The 22,101-nt window shown below is 38.5% G+C and overlaps 1 protein-coding gene across 2 annotated transcripts in view; it reads right to left on the reverse strand.

Annotated features, from left to right (window-relative positions):
- Positions 1–22,101, reverse strand: part of dock1 (dedicator of cytokinesis 1) — a 549,009-nt gene that overhangs the window by 186,673 nt on the left and 340,235 nt on the right. For both annotated transcript variants that reach the window (XM_059947697.1, XM_059947695.1), the window contains 2 exons: positions 21,461–21,562; positions 19,883–19,977 (listed from right to left, as the gene is read on the reverse strand). In XM_059947697.1, coding sequence (XP_059803680.1) covers positions 19,883–19,977; positions 21,461–21,562 — 197 coding nt within the window. The remainder of the gene's footprint in view (positions 1–19,882; positions 19,978–21,460; positions 21,563–22,101) is intronic.

A 22,101-nucleotide genomic window follows, 5' to 3' on the forward strand; every position in this document is an offset into this window, starting at 1 on the left:
TCTTGATTGACAGACTCCTTATTCCAAGACAATGACCCTTGGTTTTAAAAATCCATAAACTCTTGAGATACACGAAATCTGCATCTGCCCTGTCAAGTCCTGTAAAAGTTTTGAATGTGTCAATGAGATCACCTCTTTATCTTCCACATTAAAGAGAATGCAATCCCAGTATACTTTGTCTCCTCATGCACTAGACCCACAATCTCACCTTCTTTGCACTCCATCTGTTACAATTACTTTGACAGTGAGAAGGTACAAGTAGATGACAATTCAGATGCCTTCTCAACAGGGCACTTCAGAATTAAGAGCAAGACATCCTTTCTCTTGTATTTAAATCCTCTTTCAATAAAATACAACTTATCAATTGTTTGCCTACTAACATACAATAATTTGTGTACAAGGATTCCCAAAGTCCTTCTGAACAGTAATTCCTCTCAAACCATCATTTAAAATGTACTCCACCTTTGTATGATTTCTACCAAAATTCACACTTTTCTACATTATCTTCTGTTTATAACGTCCTTGGCCATTCACTTAGCTTGCCAATTTGCCCCTGGAGTCTCTCTGCAGTTCCCTCACTATTCACACTGCCTCAAAGTGTTATATCATCTGGTTATCATAGTTCATTTTCTCAGCCAAATTACTCATATAGCTGGGGTCACAGGCATCCAATGCTGAAAATCATCTGTCAATTCCTGGAGACACGGGACTACAAATGGAGTAATTTGAAGCATCCCAAAACAGACAGACAGACAGACATACTTTATTGATCCCGAAGGAAATTGGGTTTCGTTACAGTTGCACCGACCAAGAATACATTGACCATCCCTCCACCTGATCCACTGAGCTTCTCTCAAGGGTTTTTTTTTGCACTTGCTTTTTCCTGCTCATTAACCAATTTTCATTCTATTCTGGTGAACTACTCCCAATACCATGTGCTATATTTTATAAATGACTTCATGTGGCAATTAATAAGATCCAAAGATACTAATCTGTTTTACCACAATCTATTATGCTAGATGTAACTATAAAAAGTTCTTAACATATTTGTCAAACATGATTTTCCTTTATAAGTTGACTGTGCTCATCCTATAATGGTTTCAAAATGTCCAGTTATCACCCTCTTAATAATAGCTGTCTGCATTTTCCCTAATTCACACCAGCATATGACACAATTTTCTTTCTACCCGCTTTCTTAAAACACAAAACAATGCATCTACTATATTTGTGGACATCTCTTTCAAAACACTAGCACAAAGTCATAGGTATTCATTACCTTTCGATCCCATGAGTCCTCCAATATTTTTTCTAATGCTCACTGCAGATCTTTATTCACACCAAACCAATAGTATCTCCCTATTTCCTGTAGAATTTAAATGTTTTCTTCAATGAACACTGACAAGTTTTGTAGTGTTCTGTTATTTCCTTATTCACTGATATAATTCCTCCTATGTCAGTCCACATTGAACTTTAACTCATCTATCCCATTTTATACATTTGTAGAATCTCTGTAGTCCATTCTTTTTTCTTACTACACTATTTAGCATTCATATTATTTACCAATAATTGATCTTCCTTACCTGAATTCCAAAATTTTCTCAATCCTCAGGTTTACTGCCTTTGTTGGTAACATTCTATTTTTTTTTTTGATCTAATACTATTTCTAACTTCGATTGATAGCCATGCTTTGATCAATTATTCTTTTGGTGCATTTTTATCTTAAAGGGATAAATATCACCTCTATTAATTAGCCCTTGATGGCTTATTATTATACTGATTAATAAAGTTTACCAGCTTATCATAGCCAACTCAGGCCTTGTGCCTTCTAGATTTGGCTTTATTTTTTTCCAGATTTAAGGCCCTAGTTTCAGATTTATTTGAATCTCTTCCAATCTATAATACATGAAATTCTATTGTATTATGATCACTGTTCCCAAAAGGCCCCTTTGCACTCATATCACTAATTTATCATTATTCATAAACAAGATTGGATTTCAAATAGCTTGTTCCCTCATTGATTTCTTAACATACCAATTTGAAATTAAACCTCTCTTAAATACTCCATGAATTTGTCCTTCATACTATTAATAATAATTTGGTTTACCTGGCCTATATGTAGATGGAAGTTTTGCAAGGTTACAAGCACTTCTAAGTCTCTTTCATTTTCTCCATATGCCTGCCTCACTCAGTCACCCTCTCATCCCTCTTGACTAACTACATCAACAACATTTAATCCAAGATATGCCTGCTTCAGAACAAAAGGTCTAGTTAACCTTTCCCTCTCTAATGCATCACATTCTCTGAATTTTATCAACTCCGAATCGAAGTTTCTCAAGGTGCAGAATCTATATACATATTGTTGCCACTTGTCACAATGATTTTTACCAACTTCCAGGTACTGCAACTACCTTACTATATTTACCTGCAATCAATTCACATAAACCTGACAATGTTGCCTTTCCAAGGCTCTTCCTCATTGCAATCAGTATTGTGCGGACGCTACCTTTATGTTGGGTTTTAAATCCTTTATTTTATTCTTACTTTATTCAATATAAATATATATTTTTATATATAGACTGTATTACCATAAGACATAAAGGCAGATTTTGGCCGTTCAGCCTATTGAGTCTGTTCTGCCATTCCATCATGGCTGATTATCCATTACTACATACATAAAGAAGCAACCCAAATATTAACATAGGAAGTAAGTACTAACTGGAACACTTCTGCTATACAAGTTGATGCACTGGAAGTCATACAAGTGAACATGGTTGGTTGGTGTAATTATAGTGCTACAAGCTTACACAGGCATTTTGCATTATAAATGCAGTCAGTGGAATATATAATGTGAAAAACTGACAAGAGGTTAATGCAGATATTTAATATATGATTAGAGTGCAACGTTCCCTGTCCACGTGTTCCATCAGGCAGCATTTATTGAACATTAGTAAAGTTAATCAGAATGATCATAAGAAACAAGAATGTTAAAATATATCACAAGGGATTGCAAAATAAGGCACAACATAAGTAAGTAACAAAGTATTATAATCTGCTGATAAATTAAGTGGTTGGATCATTTTTTAAAAAGCAACCAAGAAAAATGATGTAAGAAGCATCTATGTGCTTCTACATAACATGAATATTTAACATCCTAGACTGGAACGTCAACTTTCAAATAAAACCTTATCAATGACATTACACTACAGAATGAATATGTATCAAAACTGCCACCAGCTAAATAACTTTTGAAAACAGCTTTTCATCTATAGAAATACTGTGATATAGAAATGCTAGAGAAAGCAACATTCCATATATTTGACAGTTTTGTTTTACTGTATGCAAAAGCCTAACTTGATCTCTTGACTGCAGTAATAATATCTTATGTATTTAAGCAAGATACTTTAATTGATATCAGTTTCTATAATGGGCACATTGGCACATGTAAATGACAAATGAAAACTGAGTTGAAGTTAATGACTTTTCTGTAATCCGAGATTATTCCTACTGATAGTAAATTTAGCAGACAACAAACTGGAAGAAAGAAATTACTCAATGTGGCAGTATCCATGGAAAGAGAAATAGAGGTTCAGAAGTTGTTTGTATATGCTAATAATTCTGTGTGATATTAGCACATCTGAGACTTCAGCACATGCCCCCACTTTGAGAGTGCACAAGTTTTGAATTTGCTGAACAGAGTCTCAGTGGCAAATCTGTCACCACACTCGACTAGTGGAATCCATCAGTGGAGCACAACCCTGCTGCAATTAGTCAATATTTATGCTTAGTATTTGCCCCTGGGACCTGTGTCAGATTAAAGCAAGTAAAGGATCCACCTGTCCTTTAATCTGAATGGAGATTTCTATAAATATATTGTAAGGGTCACATACTGCATTTTTCTTGCCATTACAATTTGTTTTAAAATAGTTTTGGCAATTTCTCTGATTTTTAAAAAACTTGACATTTAGCTTTAAATGAAACAGAAATTCAGAAGCATTTTAAAATCTTGAAGGATAGCTGAATGGCTCTCCCACCTGACAAAGCCTTTCTAAGTTATTTCAGGAGTGGTACCTGTTTTTTCCTACACTTAATAATATTCATAATTTAGCATCTGAAATTGGTTTGCAGGAATTTCCATTTTCCAAATACTAAATGCTTAACAATAAAACCAAAACTCACATCAGCAGCATAGGCAGGTGACAAACTACACTCAGCAAAAATATTCAGGCTCTTGGCCTTTTTTTCAATAGTAGAATCTAAAACTTACATATGCAAATACAAGTGATACAAAAGTGTTAACTTTGTTCTCTATTCTCTGCATGATCTGCAGAGCAATTTCTCAAGGTCAGCTTCTGTTGCAAAATGCAGAGAACAGCAGAATTAGGCCATTCAACCCATTTAGTATGCTCCATCATTCCATTATGTCTGTTTTACCTCTCAACCCCATTCTCCTGCCTCTCCCTTTGAAGGCCTGACTAATGAAGAACCTATAAACCATCTTTTTAAATATGCTCAATGACTTGGGTTCCACAGCCGTCGGTGGCAATGAATTCCACTGATTCACCACCCACTGGCTAGAGAAATTCCTCCTCATCTCTGTTCTAAGTGGACATCCCTTTATTCTGAGGTTGTGATCCTCTCTATATCCACTCCATCTAGGCTATTAAATATTTGATAGGTTTCAATGAGACACCTCCTCCCAATTCTTCTAAACTCCAGTGAGTACAGTCCCAGAGCCATCAAAAACACTTTATACATTAACCATTTCATTCCTGACATAAGTCTCGTGAACAACTTCTGGACCCTCTAATGCCAGCACATCTTTTCTTAGATAAGAAACTGCTTACAATACTCCAAGTATAATATGACCAATGTCTTATAAAACCTCAGCATTACATCCTTGCTGTAATATTCTCTGGAAATGAATGCTAACATTGCATTTACCATGCTTACCACCGACTCAACCTGCAATTTAACTTTTAGGAAATCCTGCAGAAGGACTCCCAAACCCCTTTAAACCTCTAATTTTTGAATTTTCTTCTCACTTAGAAAATAGTCTACACCTTTATTCCTTCTATCAAAGTGCATGACCATCTGCCAACTTTTTACCATTCTCCCAAACTATCTAAGTCCTTCTGTAGATTCCGTTTCCTCAATACTACCTGCATCTCTACCTTTCTTTGAATTATCCACAAACTTAGCCACAAAGCCATCAATTCCATTATCCAAATCATTGACATGTAATGGAAAAAGGAGCAATTCCAATACTGACTGCTGTGAAACACCACTAGTCACAGACAGACAGACAGACAGACATACTTTATTGATCCTGAGGGAAACTGGGTTTCATTACAGCCGCACCAACCAAGAATAGTGAAGAAATATAGTAATATAAAACCATAAATAATTAAATAATAAGTTAATCATGCCAAGTGGAAATAAGTCCAGGACCAGCCTATTGGCTCAGGGTATCTGACACTCCAAGGGAGGAGTTGTAAAGTTTGATGGCCACAGGCAAGAATGACTTCCTATGACGCTCAGTGTTACATCTCGGTGGAATGAGTCTCTGGCTGAGTGTACTCCTGTACCTAACCAGTACATTATGGAGTGGATGGGAGTCATTGTCCAAGATGGCATGCAACTTGGACAGCATCCTCTTTTCAGACTCCACTGTCAGAGAGTCCAGTTCCACCCCCACAACATCACTGGCCTTACGAATGAGTTTGTTGATTCTGTTGGTGTCTGCTACCCTCAGCCTACTGCCCCAGCACACAACAGCAAACAGGATAGCACTGGCCACCACAGCCTCCTAGACCATCCTCAGCATCGTCCGGCAGATGTTAAAGGACCTCAGTTTCACCAGCAGACAAGAAGAAAAGGCCCCTTTTATTCCCACTCTTTGTCTCCTGCCAGTCAGCCAATCTTCCATCCATGCTCGTATCTTTCCTAAAATACCATGGATAGAAAAATACATATAATACCATGGTATTTCCTAAACTACCATGGATATTTTATGAAGCAGCCTCATGCGTAGCATTTTGTCAAAAGCCTTCAGGCTCAGCCTTAACCTAACTCATTGCACTGTTTGATTTATCTATTGGCAGGCTACAGAATCAAATAAGAAAGGAAGGTGCTGGGGGAGGTGCTGAGCGAGCAAGAAGGGAGCAGTAGGGGAAGGGAAGAGGATAGGACAGTAGGCTGAGGGGGTGGAGTCTTTGAGTGATATGCCATCCAGGTGGGGTTTGGGAGAAAAATAAGAAACCGAATGGCTTTGGAAACCAAGGTGGTGCAGGAAGAACTAGGTAGATCAAGAGTTCAGGGGAAGGAACAGAGGGGTTGTGGGAATCCTGAAAATGGAGAACAAAATAAATGTTCATGCTGTTAGGTTTAAATATTAATTTCTTAAATTAAACACCAATTTTGAAAAAAATCCCAATATGAAAGATCAAAAGTGGAGGTTATTTTCTTTGAGCTAACACTGAGATTCATTGGAATGGCATGGCATGAAAGACAGAAAAGTCAGAATGAAAGTATTTCTTAAAACAGCTATCTAATCTTCAATTAGTTCCCTCTATCTAGAGGCCACTTCAGCAACAGCAGCACTACTTTTATTAACAGGATTTTGATGTTGCTAGTTGCACTAGCAATTATTGCCCAGACAAAGTAGCTTACTTGGCCATTTCAGAGATCAGTTAGAAGTTATCACTCGATGTCTGGAATCATGGAAGTTTAATATAATATATTCAGATCCGAGGCTCCATCTTTCCATTGCTCAGCTGCAGCAGTGCATTGATCGTTCCTAAGATCTTCTCTTTTGAAACTGATGTCTTTTGAATTTGAAGTACTTCACTTCCCAAATGCAGGAAATAATTTATTCCATGTGATTTTTTAGGAGCTATCATCATCTTGTAATGGTTTTATAGCATTTTTGGTTTAATTGTAACAGCCCCTTTTCTGTTACCAGCTTCATTTAGTGACAAATGTTCTTTTGCCAGACTACTTGAAGAGGAGGAAAAGTGCAAAAATGGATTTAGGCCACTGGGTTTGAGAGGTAAGAATGCTTATAATGTTATTTTTAGACATTTTCTTTACAAGTATGAACTTTTAAAGAGAAAACTTTACACCTACTCTGCTAAATGAGGGTATTGTCTCACTGAGGAACAACTGCTGACAGAAAAACAATAGGAAACGTTCTTCATCTAGTACAGTGCCTGAGCTTTAAAATTACATACATTTGGACAAAATGAAGATAAATTAAAGCATAAATAAACTTAATGATTTGCTACATCTATTTTTAGAGGTTTAGATATATTTCAAAATTTGCCAATATAATTCCTTAACTCTAGAATCAGATTCACTATGCAAGAGGTATCAAGTGAGCCTTCACTGTGAAATAGAACAAATGAGCTAAAAACTATGCATACAGAAGGTTCATTTGTAATGGACTGGCAAATCTTATGAAACTACTCTGCAACCATTTCTTGGGAATGAGCTTCATGTGTGCAAAGCTTACGAACAGAGCAGCTGGTGTGTTAAAAATTAATTCACAGATGCTGCTCTTAGGAACAACATGACAGATGTGATGCTAGACAGAGAAAGGTTTGTGATATAGAAGATCAAAAACAGAACAGGGAAACATTGAACTATAACGTAAATTAAAATGCCAAATATTTCAATATTTGATATAAAACTAGTATATTAATCCCTAACAAAGAACTATTTCACTCAAATTCTACATGTCCAAGTTCATCACAAAGAAATTCAACCTTTTGTTTTCGAAAGGCAGCCAACTACACCTAATAACAAGCACATTGATACTTGCTACTTCAAACTGCTTTTCAGTAACTACTGCCGAGTATCACTTTCATTATTTTTCTATACAATTTCTATAGAATATCTTACTGTGAATACTGTCAGACTAATCATGCTAGCCCACTCATAAACTAATTGTCAGATAGTTGAACAAATACAGTACTCCAAAGTCTTGTAGATATGCAAAAGATAGATTTCAAAGTGTCTATTATTTTGTTAGAATGTAATATTGCTATTTAATATATTTCAAAAGATTTATTTGTTTGCTTAATAACAATGACTGCTGAACAAAAGAAAATACGAAAGGAATACAGTAATAACTTCTGAGGCCAATTATGGGCATATAATAAATATTGGCCTTACCAGCAATGCTTATATCTCAAAAGCAAATAAATATTTTTAAAAAGCTAACCTCCGAAGAATAAGTCTACAATAAAAATTAATAATGGACCTTTAACAATAACATAAATTAAATTTTTGTTAAATTGAATCTCTTACATGTAGTATTTACATGTGTAGTATTGGAACCTACTGCATTTAACATCTCCAACTGTCTCGGGAGCAACACAAAATGCTGGAGGAACTCAGTAGATCAAGCAGTATCTATGGAGGGGAGTAAATAGTCGATGTTCCGAACTGAGACCCTTCATCAAGATAGTCTCCCCACATTATTAGTAATTTCCCATACTTTAGATTGGTAACCAATTAGTTGTGAGATTAGCTACATTTCTGGGATATGAAAAAAACTAGCATACCACTGGCTAAGCTTCTTGCATCCGTGTATGCACACACCTGAGATTACACATGACTAATTGACAAGGGTGATCTCTTACCTGATCTCTTTATACTACTTTTACAGTCTTAGTCCCTCTCTTTTCCTGCTACAACTGACAACTTTTTTTGCCTTTGAAGACTTTGTGTCTGTTTTTCCTACAGTGAAGATGACTTATCTAGGAAGGAAAGCAGCTGCTACACCTGAGGTGGGATATATGGCAGATATGGGTGTTCCCACCTTAAAAGGACACCCTTCAACACTGTTCATCAACACTATTTTCTCTGCCCCTCTAATATTTGCCTTTCCATTATCTCTTAATTGCCCCACCATCATCCTCTTATTTCTATTAACAAATTTCAATCTAAAAAGATTTCAAAATCTCTAAATATCAGACACTGAAAATGTAAAAAATATGAACATTTTTTACGGCCAGCAAACCTGACTGCATAACTTTATCTCAAAGTTTTCAGGACCATTTCAGCCTTTCATTCAGTTTGTGAATTCAGGAATTTCAGTTTTGGCAATAATGTATAGATGCTACTGTTACATGCTACTGTTTATATTGATAATTTGCCAGTGAGATTTAGCCTTCAATTCCTTTCTTTATTCCTTATTGTAACATCATGATATTTAGGAGGAGTAGATAATCTTTACACAGAGAGGTTGTTTGTGGTTCTACTCCATCTTTAACCTGTCAACTGCTTGTAAGTGATCTAGACTGCTGGCAAATTTAATATCTTTTAAGAAATGGAGTTCAATATTGAAGCTTATCGCTGGCAACATAAAAACCACCAACTTCCATTTCCATTGCCATAATTTAATATAATTTGCTCCTGAACGAGCTTAGTAAAAAGCAGAATTTACAAATCTTCTTAACTAGCCCCAGAGTTTACTTTTGCAGCACTAGCAACTGTGCTCCCAGTTGCCAAAGCTCTAAGCACTGGAAATAATGTTCTTAAAACATTCTGTTACTTTCTCCTTGTTCTTTAAGATATACTTTACCTCTTGAACAAGCCTGTGATCATTATTGAATTCTCTTACTCAGCATTATGTTTTCTGGCCTATCTTATATGCAAAATGTTTTGAGATGTTTTTACTTTGTTAAGTTTGCTTCATAAATGGATGTAATTATTGCTGCTCTATTTCTTGAAAGTTATCTCAGTCACAGCAAGAAGTTTTTTTGTCTGCAAATACAAATTGATTCTATGATCTATCTTGCATTTGAGATCAATGGTTTAAAAGAAAAATACTTTGAAGCTTCCAGCAGCAGTGATGAAGCAAATTCCTTTCTATAATCAATTTCAGTCAGACAAAACCTAGTGGTCCAAACTTTACAGACAGTTCTGGAGTCAACTGTCAGCATTTACTCACATATATGCAAGTGAGCTTTGACATGTGAATTGAAGCATGGAAGTCCTAAAGTTTTTATCAAGTACCCACTAGCATATCTGTCACCATGTTCTATTGCTGGAATTCAGACTGGGAAATATATTCAAAGCTCTTGTTCCAGTTTGGATATGATGCAGAATCTGTAACAAGCCCATTCATATAAATAGAGGTTGAAATGCCAAAAAATGGCAACAACTCGGGGTATTCAGAGACACTGAATTTCAAAGACCTCAAAGATGAAGCACAACTTTTCAGTTTATCGAAGGTTACGCAACACTGAGTGTCATAGGAAGTCATTCCTGCCTGTAGCTATCAAACTTTACAACTCCTCCCTCGGAGTGTCAGACACCCTGAGCCAATAGGCTGGTCCTGGACTTATTTCCACTTGGAATAATTTACTTATTATTATTTAATTAGTTATGGTTTTATATTGCTATATTTCTACACTATTCCTGGTTGGTGCGACTGTAACAAAACCCAATTTCCCTCGGTTTCAATAAAGTATGTCTGTCTGTCTTCTCAGCATTTTTTGTGCACGGGAAACTCACAAGACAGTAGATACTGGAATTGGAGCAACAAGGAACCTGATGGAGGAACTAGCAAGTAGCTGCCTGTAGAAGGGATGGTCCTGGTGCAGGGTTCCGATTTGAAATGCAACTTCTTTTCCTTCTCAGATGTTGATTGATCCACTAAGTTCCTCCAGCAGTTTATATGTGCATGGGATAAATCCTGTGAGAACTACACGGTAGTTAGGTATGGTGGGTGGGCACAAAAATATCCCGTACAAACATCTACAGATATCCGCCTTCCCTGCTGAAACCATGTCAGGTTATCACATTGAAATCAATGGGGCAGTGTAGTGAGAATAGTAAATAAAACCTATTTTTAGTAAAGGTGGTTTAAATGTTCTTATTCTTTTAAATGGATTTTTATTTGTTCCTTTAATTTTTTCACAGACATTCAATTTGGTTAGGTGTGACAACCAATGAGCTGTCAATAGTGTTGTTGTCACTGTGTGTTGGAAGAGACCCAGTGCTGCAGCTCACTGACGGCCAGCAGCCAGACTTGTACCGGAAGACTGCACCCTGGAGCACACCATAAGGAACAACATGATCAAAGGCAAAGGTTGACTGGTGAATTCAAGATAGCGGAAGATCTTTCACAACGTAATTTATCATTTTCACTGAAGTGAATCTAGGTTTTTCTACTGTTGGTGTTAATATGGCTAGGCTTTCATATATTTAATTTGTAGAAGGAAAAATAGTTGATTGAAACAGATTTGTTGCTATGGATTATGCTGATCGGACTGTGTCCTATCTGCAATATGGATGCTTTGTAATATGTCCATGAACCTCTTGGAGGAAAGTCTCTCTTTGCACCTATGACTGTGGCTATGCCCACACTAGACCTGATAATTTTGAAAATGTCAGTTTCGTGTAAAAACGATAGGCATGCACACCAGGCGTTTTTGAAAATACCTCTGTCCACATTAAAATGAGTATTTGGGCAAATCTCCTCCTACTGGGCATGCGCAGGACACATCTACAGAAAACAAGCCACATGTTTGGTGTTGAATCTCACCATAAAAGACTTGGTGCGCATTTCTCCAGTTACGAACTAGAAAAGCTTAAAAGGAAATTGCTAAACACTGGACAGCTGTTGGCTCTCGCATAGGAAGACTTAAAACTAAAAAAACAAATACTGGAAGCAACCAACAGTGAGTTCATGGATAGTATGACCTGGCTGATGACAAACATGGAAAAACTGGCTAACTGTGTCGCAGAGGGAATTGCAAGGATGAGGAATATGATGGCTCCACCACCCCAGTAATTTTCATCACCACAATACCAGCCTCACAGCCACTACAACAACTACACATACGAACGCACAGACCCCGGGTGGCCCCACCAACATCTTCCCCACTCCCACAGAGGGGTCACCCTGGAAACATTTCCTACAGCCATAGTCTCTTCACTGATGAAAGGGACGACAGCTACAACTAAATGCAATAAGGCTTGTTACTGAGCAAAAGTGAAATTTGCTGTTTCCTTATTTGTTTGCCTTTACTTTTGCCATGTCATTCTGTATTATTTTGTTGTATTTAACATGTGCAATAAAACGAGTTACTGGGCAAAAGTGATTTTATTTTTACCCAAGTAAAAGTGAAATTTACAATTTTCCTTTTTGTCCTTAACATTTTCACATCTATGCCAAACATAAGCTACTACTTAAAAGTAACATTTTGGAAGTAGTGACAATTGCACCTATTGAATGTTTGCAAAAGCAATACATTAATAAAACACCTTGTTAAATGTATAAAATATGTCTGCATCAGTGTTATCTTGTATTTCCATACTATGTTACATTAGGCTGTTACACATCTATTGTCAGAGAAGTACTTGCATAAATAGGTAAACCACCTTCATACAAGCAAGGACAGAAAACAGGGCAAAGTAAGTGTACTTATTTATTCAGTAAGTTTGGGTCAAAGTATTTGGTGGATACATTTCTAACTCTTCTGGCTTCAGTTTTGTTGCCGTCTGCTCTGAAATTGTTAGTTTGAGTGGGGGGAGGGGGTGGTTGAAATTATCCGTCAAACTGTAAAGTTGCAGTAACATTCTGCTCAGGGACAGTCTCCTGAAGCCGTCCGCCATTGTTCTTGTGGCGTTGGAGGTTGCGTTCAAGAAAACAATGAAATACCGTGCTGCTGCCACTATCTGTTCTGGCATGTCATGACAGCGTTTTTAAAAAGCTTTGGTTACCCCGTACACACTACACCACTCAATCAGCGTTTTCAGATTTACACACTCCAGAGAGCATTTCAGAAAAGCTCCGTTTTTGGGGGAGATAAACGCCATTTCAGCTTGGATGGAGGGTCAAAATGAACAGAAAAAGCTTCAGTTATGGATTTATCCATTCTAGTGTGGACATAGCCGGTATGGCTAAGTACAGCTCCACGCCATATTCAAGTTCACTGATGACACCGCTGTTGTGGGCCATATCAAAGATGGTGATGAATCAGCATACAGGAGGGAGATTGAAAATTTGGCTGAGTGGTGTAATAACAACAACCTCTCACTCAATGTCAATAAGACCAAGGAACTGATTGTAGACTGCAGGAGAAGGAAAACAGAAGCACATGAGTCAATACTCATTGGAGAATCAGAGGTGGAGAGGGTCAGTAACTCAATTCCTGGATGTCATTATCTCAGAGGACCTGTCTTGGATGCATCAAATCAATAAAATTGCAAAGAAAGCATGACAGCACTTAGGTGTCTGCAGAGGTTCACCATGTTACCAAAAACCATGGCAACTTCAATAGATGTGTGGTGGAAAGTGTGATGGCTGGCTGCATTACAGACTGTATGGGAACACCAATAGCTTTCATTGGAAAATCCTATAAAAGGTAGTGATTTGGCCCGGTACATCATGGGTAAAACCCCCTCTACGATTGAACACATCTACATGAAATGTTGCCATAGAAAAGCAGCATCCAACATCGAAGATCCTTACCACCCAGGCCATCAGGTAGAAGGTACAAGAGCCTCAGGAAATGCACCACCAGGTTCACGAACATTTACTACCCATCAACCATCAGGGTCTTGAACAGAAGAGGATTACTACACTCATTCTATTTCTGGTGTTCCCACAACCAATGAGTTCACTTTAAGGACTTTTTATCTTGTCATTTCATGCTTTTGTTGTTTCTTGCTGTCTATTTATATTTGCATTTACACAGCTTGTTATTCATTGATCCTATTCAATTACTATTTAGATTTGCTGAGTATGCCTGCAGGAAAAAGGATCCCAGGGCTGTATGTAGTGACAGACTTCCACATCATTTGCCATTTCTCAGTCTGCATCTGCACCTGATCTATTATTCACAGTATCTTTTGCCAGTCTTCTTCACTATTCACAACAACACCATACTCAGGCCTCCAGCCAGAATAAGTCCTATTGACCTCTACTCTCTGTTTTCTATTGGCAAGCCAATTCTGAATCTAAATGGCCAAGTCACTGTGGATCTCATGAATATCCACAGCTCTACCTTCATCATCACCTATCATCTCCTTGAAAACCTTAATCAAGTTAGTAAGACATGACTTCTATTTTATCCTGGATAATGGACTAACTGACTGGCAAATCACAATATGTGTGGCTTCAGAGCTGTGTGCTAAAGGAGTGCTGGGGCCCCACATGGGACTGTATTGCCTCCTTTTCTGTTTAACCTTTATACCTCAGACTTTAGATACAACACTGAGTCATGTAATCTCCAGAAATTCTCTGAAGCCTCAGCAATAGTGGATGTTTAAAGGGAGGACGGGAGGATGAATACAGGGCCCTGGTGGAGGACTCTGTCAAATAGTGCAAGCTGAATCATCTGCAACACAACATTAGTAAGACAAAGGAGATGGTGATAGACTTTAGGAAGACTAAGTCTGCCTTGCTCCCTGCTACTATTGATGGTGAGGACATGGATGTGGTGAGGACCTAGAAGTACCTGGGGATACACCTGGATGACAGATTTAAGTGCAGTACCAACACAGAGGCTGTGTACAAGAAGGGCCAGAGTCATCTCTACTTCCTGAGGTGACTGAGAGCCTTTGGAGTATGCAGGCTTCTCCTTCACAAGTTCCACCAGTCTGTTGTTACCAGTACAATCTTCTATGCGGTGGTGTGCTGGGGCAAAGGCATCAACATGCGTGATGCCAAAAGGCTCAATAAACTGATCAGAAAAGCTGGCACCATTATAAAAGTCAAACTGGATACACTGGAGGCTGTGGTAGAACAAAGGACCCTATGGAAAACCGTGGCAATTCTGGACAACGTTTCTCACCCTCTGCATGCCACCTTGGCTGAACAGAGAAGCATTTTTAGTAATTAGTTATGGCCACAAAGTCATTGTTTCACATACTGATCTATGCTCCGAATTCATCTCCCTCATCCTTAATATTTCCAGCAATATTTACACTTCAACCCATCTGCCACATTGTGCCTATTAACTTTCTCCCACCCGTTTGTACTGGGTATAACACCAACCTTCCTCTCAATCCCTTCATTTCCTCTCAATTCCACGATTATCTAACCTGATCCTCTGGTTCCTATTTGCTGCCAAAATAGTTTAAACACACAGCTCCCCTCCAGTTAAGGTGCAAACTCTCCCTATTTTCAGGTTAATCCTGAAGTTTCAATAATCCAAGTATGTGAAATCCTGCCCCGTACCAGTTCTTCAACCACTCATTCAGCAATTATTGCTTTTTATTCCTAACCTGACTAAAACGTGTTACTAGGTGTAATCAAGATATCACTACATTTGAGGATGTGCTTCTTCACCATCTTTCCTAATCCCCTATGCTCACTGTGCAGGACCTCTTCTCCTTTTCTATCTATGTCAATGGTACCAATATGCACCAGGATCTCAGGTTGTTTAGCCTCTCCTTTGAGAATGTTCTGCAGCCACTCTGAGACATTCTCAAGCCTAGCACTTGTACTGCAAAATATATATATATTTATATATATATATATACACACACAGCGTGACCAGATTAATGTCTCCAGAATTCTCCCTTACTTCAAATTTCCATCAATTGCACTGTGCTCTGTGCTCATTCACCTCTTTCTAATCCTAGCATGTCCTCCATCCAAATCATCTGTAATAAGACAGCTTTTACCACAGCCAACTGCATCATCCATTCTGTTAGAACAACACACACAAAATGCTGGTGGAACTCAGCAGGCCAGGCAGCATCTATAGGAAGAAGCACTGTCGACGTTTCGGGCCGAGACCCTTCATCAGGACTAACTGAAAGGGAAGATAGTAAGAGATTTGAAAGTAGTGGGAAGAGGGGGAAATGCAAAATGATAGGAGAAGACCGGAGGGGGTGGGAAGAAGCTAAGAGTTGGAAAAGTGATACAGAGCTGGAGAAGGGAAAGGATCATGGGACAGGAGGCCTCGGGAGAAAGAAAGTGGGGTGGGGGTGGAAGCACCAGAGGGAATGGAGAACAGGCAAACAACTAAATATGTCAGGGATAGGGTAAGAAGGGGAGGAGGGGCATTAACGGAAGTTAGAGAAGTCAATGTTCATGCCATCAGGTTGGAGGCTACCCAGCCGGTATATAAGGTGTTGTTCCTCCAACCTGAGTTTGGATTCATTTTGACAGTAGAGGAGGCCATGGATAGACATATCAGAATGGGAATGGGACGTGGAATTAAAATGTGTGGCCACTGGGAGATCCTGCTTTCTCTGGCGGACCGAGCATAGGTGTTCAGCGAAATGGTCTCCCAGTCTGCATTGGGTCTCACCAATATATAAAAGGCCACACCGGGAGCACCGGATGCAGTATACCACACCAGCCGACTCACAGGTGAAGTGTTGCCTCACCTGCAAGAACTGTCTGAGGTACAATCCTTGTAAGCGGAACAAGTTCTACACCTGTCCTTACACTTCCTCCCTCACCACCATTCAGGGCCCCAGACAGTTCTTCCAGGTGAGGCGACACTTCACCTGTGAGTCGGCTGGTGTGGTATACTGTGTCCGTTGCTCCCGGTGTGGCCTTTTATATATTGGTGAGACCCGACGCAGACTGGGAGACCGTTTCGCTGAACACCTATGCTCGGTCCGCCAGAGAAAACAGGATCTCCCAGTGGCCACACGTCTTAATTCCACTTCCCATTCCCATTCTGATATGTCTATTCATGGCCTCCTCTACTGTCAAAATGAATCCAAACTCAGATTGGAGGAACAACAACTTGTATACTGGCTGGGTAGCCTCCAACCTGATGGCATGAACATTAACTTCTCTAACTTCCGTTAATGCCCCTCCTCCCCTTCTTACCCCTGCCCTGACATATTCAGTTGTTTGCCTGTTCTCCATCTCCCTCTGGTGCTCCCCCCCGCCCCCCTTTCTTTCTCCTGAGGCCTCAAGCAAGGAAATCCTTTTGCATTTGTACAGGGCCCTGGTGAGACCACACCTGGAGTATTGTGTACAGTTTTGGTCTCCAGGGTTAAGGAAGGACATCCTGGCTGTAGAGGAAGTGCAGCGTAGATTCACGAGGTTAATTCCTGGGATGTCCGGACTGTCTTACGCAGAGAGACTGGGCTTGTACACGCTGGAATTAAGGAGATTGAGAGGGGATCTGATTGCAACATATAAGATTATTAAGGGATTGGACAAGATAGAGGCAGGAAATATGTTCCAGATGCTGGGAGAGTCCAGTACCAGAGGGCATGGTTTGAGAATAAGGGGTAGGTCATTTAGGACAGAGTTAAAGAAAAACTTCTTCTCCCAGAGTGTTGTGGGGGGTCTGGAATGCACTGCCTCGGAAGGCAGTGGAGGCCAATTCTCTGGATGCTTTCAAGAAGGAGCTAGATAGATATCTGATGGATAGGGGAATCAAGGGATATGGGGACAAGGCAGGAACCCGGTATTGATAGTAGATGATCAGCCATGATCTCAGAATGGTGGTGCAGGCTCGAAGGGCCGAATGGTCTACTTCTGCACCTATTGTCTATTGCCTTTTATCCCATGGTCCTTTCCCCTCTCCAGCTCTATATCACTTCCGCCAATCACTTTTCCAGCTCTTAGCTTCATCCCACCCCCTCCGGACTTCTCCTATCATTTTGCATTTCCCCCTCTTCCCACTACTTTCAAATCTCTTACTATCTTTCCTTTCAGTTAGTCCTGACGAAGGGTCTCAGCCCGAAATTTCGACAGTGCTCTTCCTTATAGATGCTGCCTGGCCTGCTGTGTTCCACCAGCATTTTGTGTGTGTTGCTTGAATTTCCAGCATCTGCAGATTTCCTCGTGTTTGATCCATTCTCTTAGATTCATTTTGTTCTCTCTAACCCACCTCCTTCTCTACAACTTAAAATATGCTTGCTTTCTAACTTATTTTTAGTCCCGGTAAAAGATCATTGCCCCAAAATGGAGACCTTGTTTCAGTCTCCATTGAGAGCTAAGAGGATAAAATTTTTCACCCTGTGGATGGTGAACCTTTGGAATTCTCCTTTGAAGGCTCAGACATTTAGTTCATTCAAAACAGAGATTGATTTCTGGACATGCATAATGGAGATAGTGAGGCAAAGCTATTGAGCTAGAAGATCAACCTTTATCTCAATGAATGATGAAGCAGGCTCAAAGAGCCAGATAACTTCCTGATGCACATTTCTTATGAAATGACATTGTGAATGTGAGAAAGGGATATAAGCAAGTCTACATGAAAGTGCACAACTCCATCTGCTATACTCTCTCCTTTGTGCCTTTAGTTCTCAACATTATTGACCTTTCCATAACTTCTGATCTCATCAGTTGCTTGTTCAGCAATCAGATTACGTAATATTATGCCATCTAAAGGTAAAAAAAAACTTTGATTTGTTGCCTTTGATGTGTCTAAATGGTTCACAGTTTAAAAGTTCATCTTAGTTTTGTAGAAGTTCTTCATAGGGCAAGAAACTCTTTGTTTAACATAGAACTATATTCTTCAATTTTTTTGCCTGAATACAAATCTAAATGAATGTTAACATTCATTCGCCTCATCAAGTTCAGATAAATTTTTCTTGGTCTGATTTTTCTGTATTTTCTTTTACCAGGGTTGCTGAAAATGCAACCTCTCTACATTTCTGGTCTTCAGTTTACCACAAGATATTTATTTTTGTTTCCTCTGCACAATTCAATTTTCTGTGCACATTAAAATGGGAGAAAAACTGTACTTCCAACTTTTTTCTGATTTTCAATGGAGGCTCATTAACCTAGATCGTCAACTATCTTGCACACAGAAACTCAGTACATTTAGTATTTTCTATCTTAAGGAATTAAGAAAAAAAAGGCTTGAAGAACCCAGATGCTATAATTTGCTTATAATTGGTAAAATAGTATTTCAAAAATGATCCACTAGAAAACCACTACCAGAAAACTGGACCTTTCAATTTCTGGTTAATTAAACAGTTACGAATGAGGAGCAACTCTGATGGGCAGAAGGGTACAGAATCACCAATGCCCCCCCCCCCCTTGGAGAATCGCAAATTGCTATTATTCCGATGCTGTTATCAAAGGAAATGAGAGAGATAAACAGCTCAGACAAATTTATGAGAGAGAGGCACAGCACAGGTTGGAATGTCTCCTATTGGTAAAGAGAGGGATTACTGTTATTGTCTCTTGGAGAAGGAATTGTGTATTGAGTACTGTTCTAGTCATTGAAACCCCTCTGGGGGCAATCAGAGTGGTCTGGTTGAGGGATTGCATCATCCCAACCTGATTGACACCTGAGACCCTGTGTGGATAAAAGTAGGGTCTGGGGAACACCCCTCAGACACACCGGGAAAGATGCTACGAGACCAGTGGGGGCTTGTGTGTGTGTCCACCCTTGCCTGGGTGATGAGTCCTCCACGGAACGGTCTAGCTCAAGGACGGAGGGGTCATACGTAAATGGCCACAACAGTAACGCATCGACGGATCAAGATCGTAAAAGGAAAGTCGGCAAGTTACTAGCTGTTACTCTCTCTCTCCTGCTCTCTCTCTCCAACAATTGCAACAGAGTGATCAGCAACTACTGCAGCCTGCATGAACTGAACTGAACTTTATATTTCCATCGGACAACTCATTATCCCCTAGACAACGATAGAGCTTATTTCTTATTGATTATTATTATACCAGCACTTTTAGGTTTAGTATTGATGTCGTATATTATCTGTATATTTGCATTGATATTATTTTTGTGTATTTTTATTAATAAATAGTATTAAAAATAGTATCATCAGACTTCAACGGATACTCCTATCTTTGCTGGTAAGACACCCAGTTACGGGGTTTGTAACAATACTCAATTGTTTTTTCCAGGGAAAAGTACCATTTTCAATCAAGCCTGGAATAGATGTATCCCAGTAAAAGTTCAGCAGCTATAATACTTACTTATTCTGCATCATATTCATTATAACCCAGTCAGGAAGGTAAACATTCTTTCCAATAAGATCTTTGAACATGATGAATGTCTCCATCAGGAAATCCTATAACACAGCACAATTGTTCAAGTTTTCAAATAATAGTTCCAAATGGTAAAATGGTTTAAAGTAAATACCACATAAATTTAATACTTTTATTTTAGCAAATTATACATTTTAAGCAAATTTAACTTTTTCTTACAACTTCAAATATGAGTTCAAATTCAATCAATGAAAATCAATGCTCAAGATTGACACAAGTTACAACCCAGTGAAAACATTCTCCCCTCTGAAATGGGTGTATACTCAAGTGCCAACCTGAAGAATTCACACAAATCCAGTCTGGCACTCCAGTGTACAATAAAAAAGTCATTTCTTTTGTTAGCTTTTGATACATTTTCATTATGTTAAAGAGTTGTGTCACTGCAGAACAAGTTCTATATTATCAGCAAGTCTATATTATACAGCTATTAGATTGATTCACTTAACAAAATGCCTTCAAGTAACATTTTTAATATATTTATCATCTGAAGCTTTTAAAATCTGAAGTTTAGGGTTTTTTTCATATTTTGCAACAAAAGTATCATCCAACTTTTTTTGCATTTACTTAAATGTAATTTTTGACTCTGTTCTTTAAGATCATGCTTAGATTTGATATATTTGCTCAGAATTTTGACAGAGCCTAAATGAGATTGTGTCGCCTGAGATATACCTGATCTTTCAGACTGAATTAATATTGGTCTAATCAACTTTATCAATGGAATATATTTTTTTCAGCAGCTACCACTTTTGTCTAGGAGCTTTTCTTCAAATAAGTTTGAAACATATACATTCTTCAAACATTACCATGCAAAAGCATGTGATAAGCATGAGGTGGCATTCCTGCAGGAGACTACAGTGTGCACCATGTGAGAATGAGCAGTGTGACATAGGAAAGAACAATCAATGACTGGGAGATAATGAAAGAATCAGTCCTAATGAGTTGATGATATAGGCACACCTTTTGTTTTCTGTTCAATGCACCATAAGAACAGTAGAGAATTGGGGAAAATAAATCTATTGCCTAGGAGCCTCTGTCCTGGTTCTATTTATGACTGCTAAATGAAATGATAGAGAGCATATTCTGACAATTAAGGATTTAGTGAGTGGCAATCACGCAGTAAGCAAGAAGAGCACAGGAAGTTCAAAAGGTAAAAGAAAGATAAAGTCATAGGCTTGCGAAAATGACAGAAGGGAAACAACAAAAAGTCAAAAGGGTTCTAAATGCAATGAGAAGTATGGTGCATAGGAAGCATGATTGATTGATGACAACAATCAAGCAGCAACTTATGGCATCCTGAAAGAGCAACTATAGCACACTTCTCAGAAAACTAAGCTTTTTTTTACATAATATATTTGAAATGCATTCCAGGTTAAAGCAGATTTAAGTTCATCATAATATTTTGGTGCAAATGTGCTCCAAATACTTCTATGCACCTGTTAGTCATCCACAAATCTTGATTCTGAAAATCAAATGAACAAATATGTGAAAGATGTCATTTCTACTTACCACAACATCTGATCGCATACTCCCGTAGGTCTTGATTAAATTGGCATAATGATAATCTTCCATCTGCCTAAGGATGGCAGTCATACAAGCAACAAAGTTCCCCTGAATTAAAACAGACCCACGGTGTTATTATTTTCAGATCACAGAAATCAATGCCTTTTAAGCATCATGCATTGTATCATCCATAATATTTTCACCTGTAAGTATCCCTTTCAATATCCCTTTCAATATATGTATCATCCATAATATTTTCACCTGTAAGTATCCCTTTCAATATTTCCATAAACTCTCTTAAATTTGAGTGTAATTTCAGTTTTACAGTTGCCAAATTGGTAAAGGAAATTCAAATTCATGATCTATCCTATACACTCAATGAGGTACTGAATCTTTGGTACTCATAACGAGTTTGACTGAATTTAGTTACCAAAAGGCATTTGTCAGATTGCCTAATGCAAAAAAATACAATATAGGCGAACAACTTTGCTCTCAGTTCTATCCTCAACTCAGGGGCCACTTTACAAAATGATAAATTCATTCATTTTTTTCAGAGAGAAAACAGCTACTAAAATGTACAAATGTCAAAGGTTGAAAACCAATGTTTGCAAATTACCCATGTTTTATATTTCAGGGGAGCTCTATCA

This window comes from Hypanus sabinus, chromosome 22 (assembly GCF_030144855.1).
Source record: "Hypanus sabinus isolate sHypSab1 chromosome 22, sHypSab1.hap1, whole genome shotgun sequence".
NCBI lineage: Eukaryota > Metazoa > Chordata > Chondrichthyes > Myliobatiformes > Dasyatidae > Hypanus > Hypanus sabinus.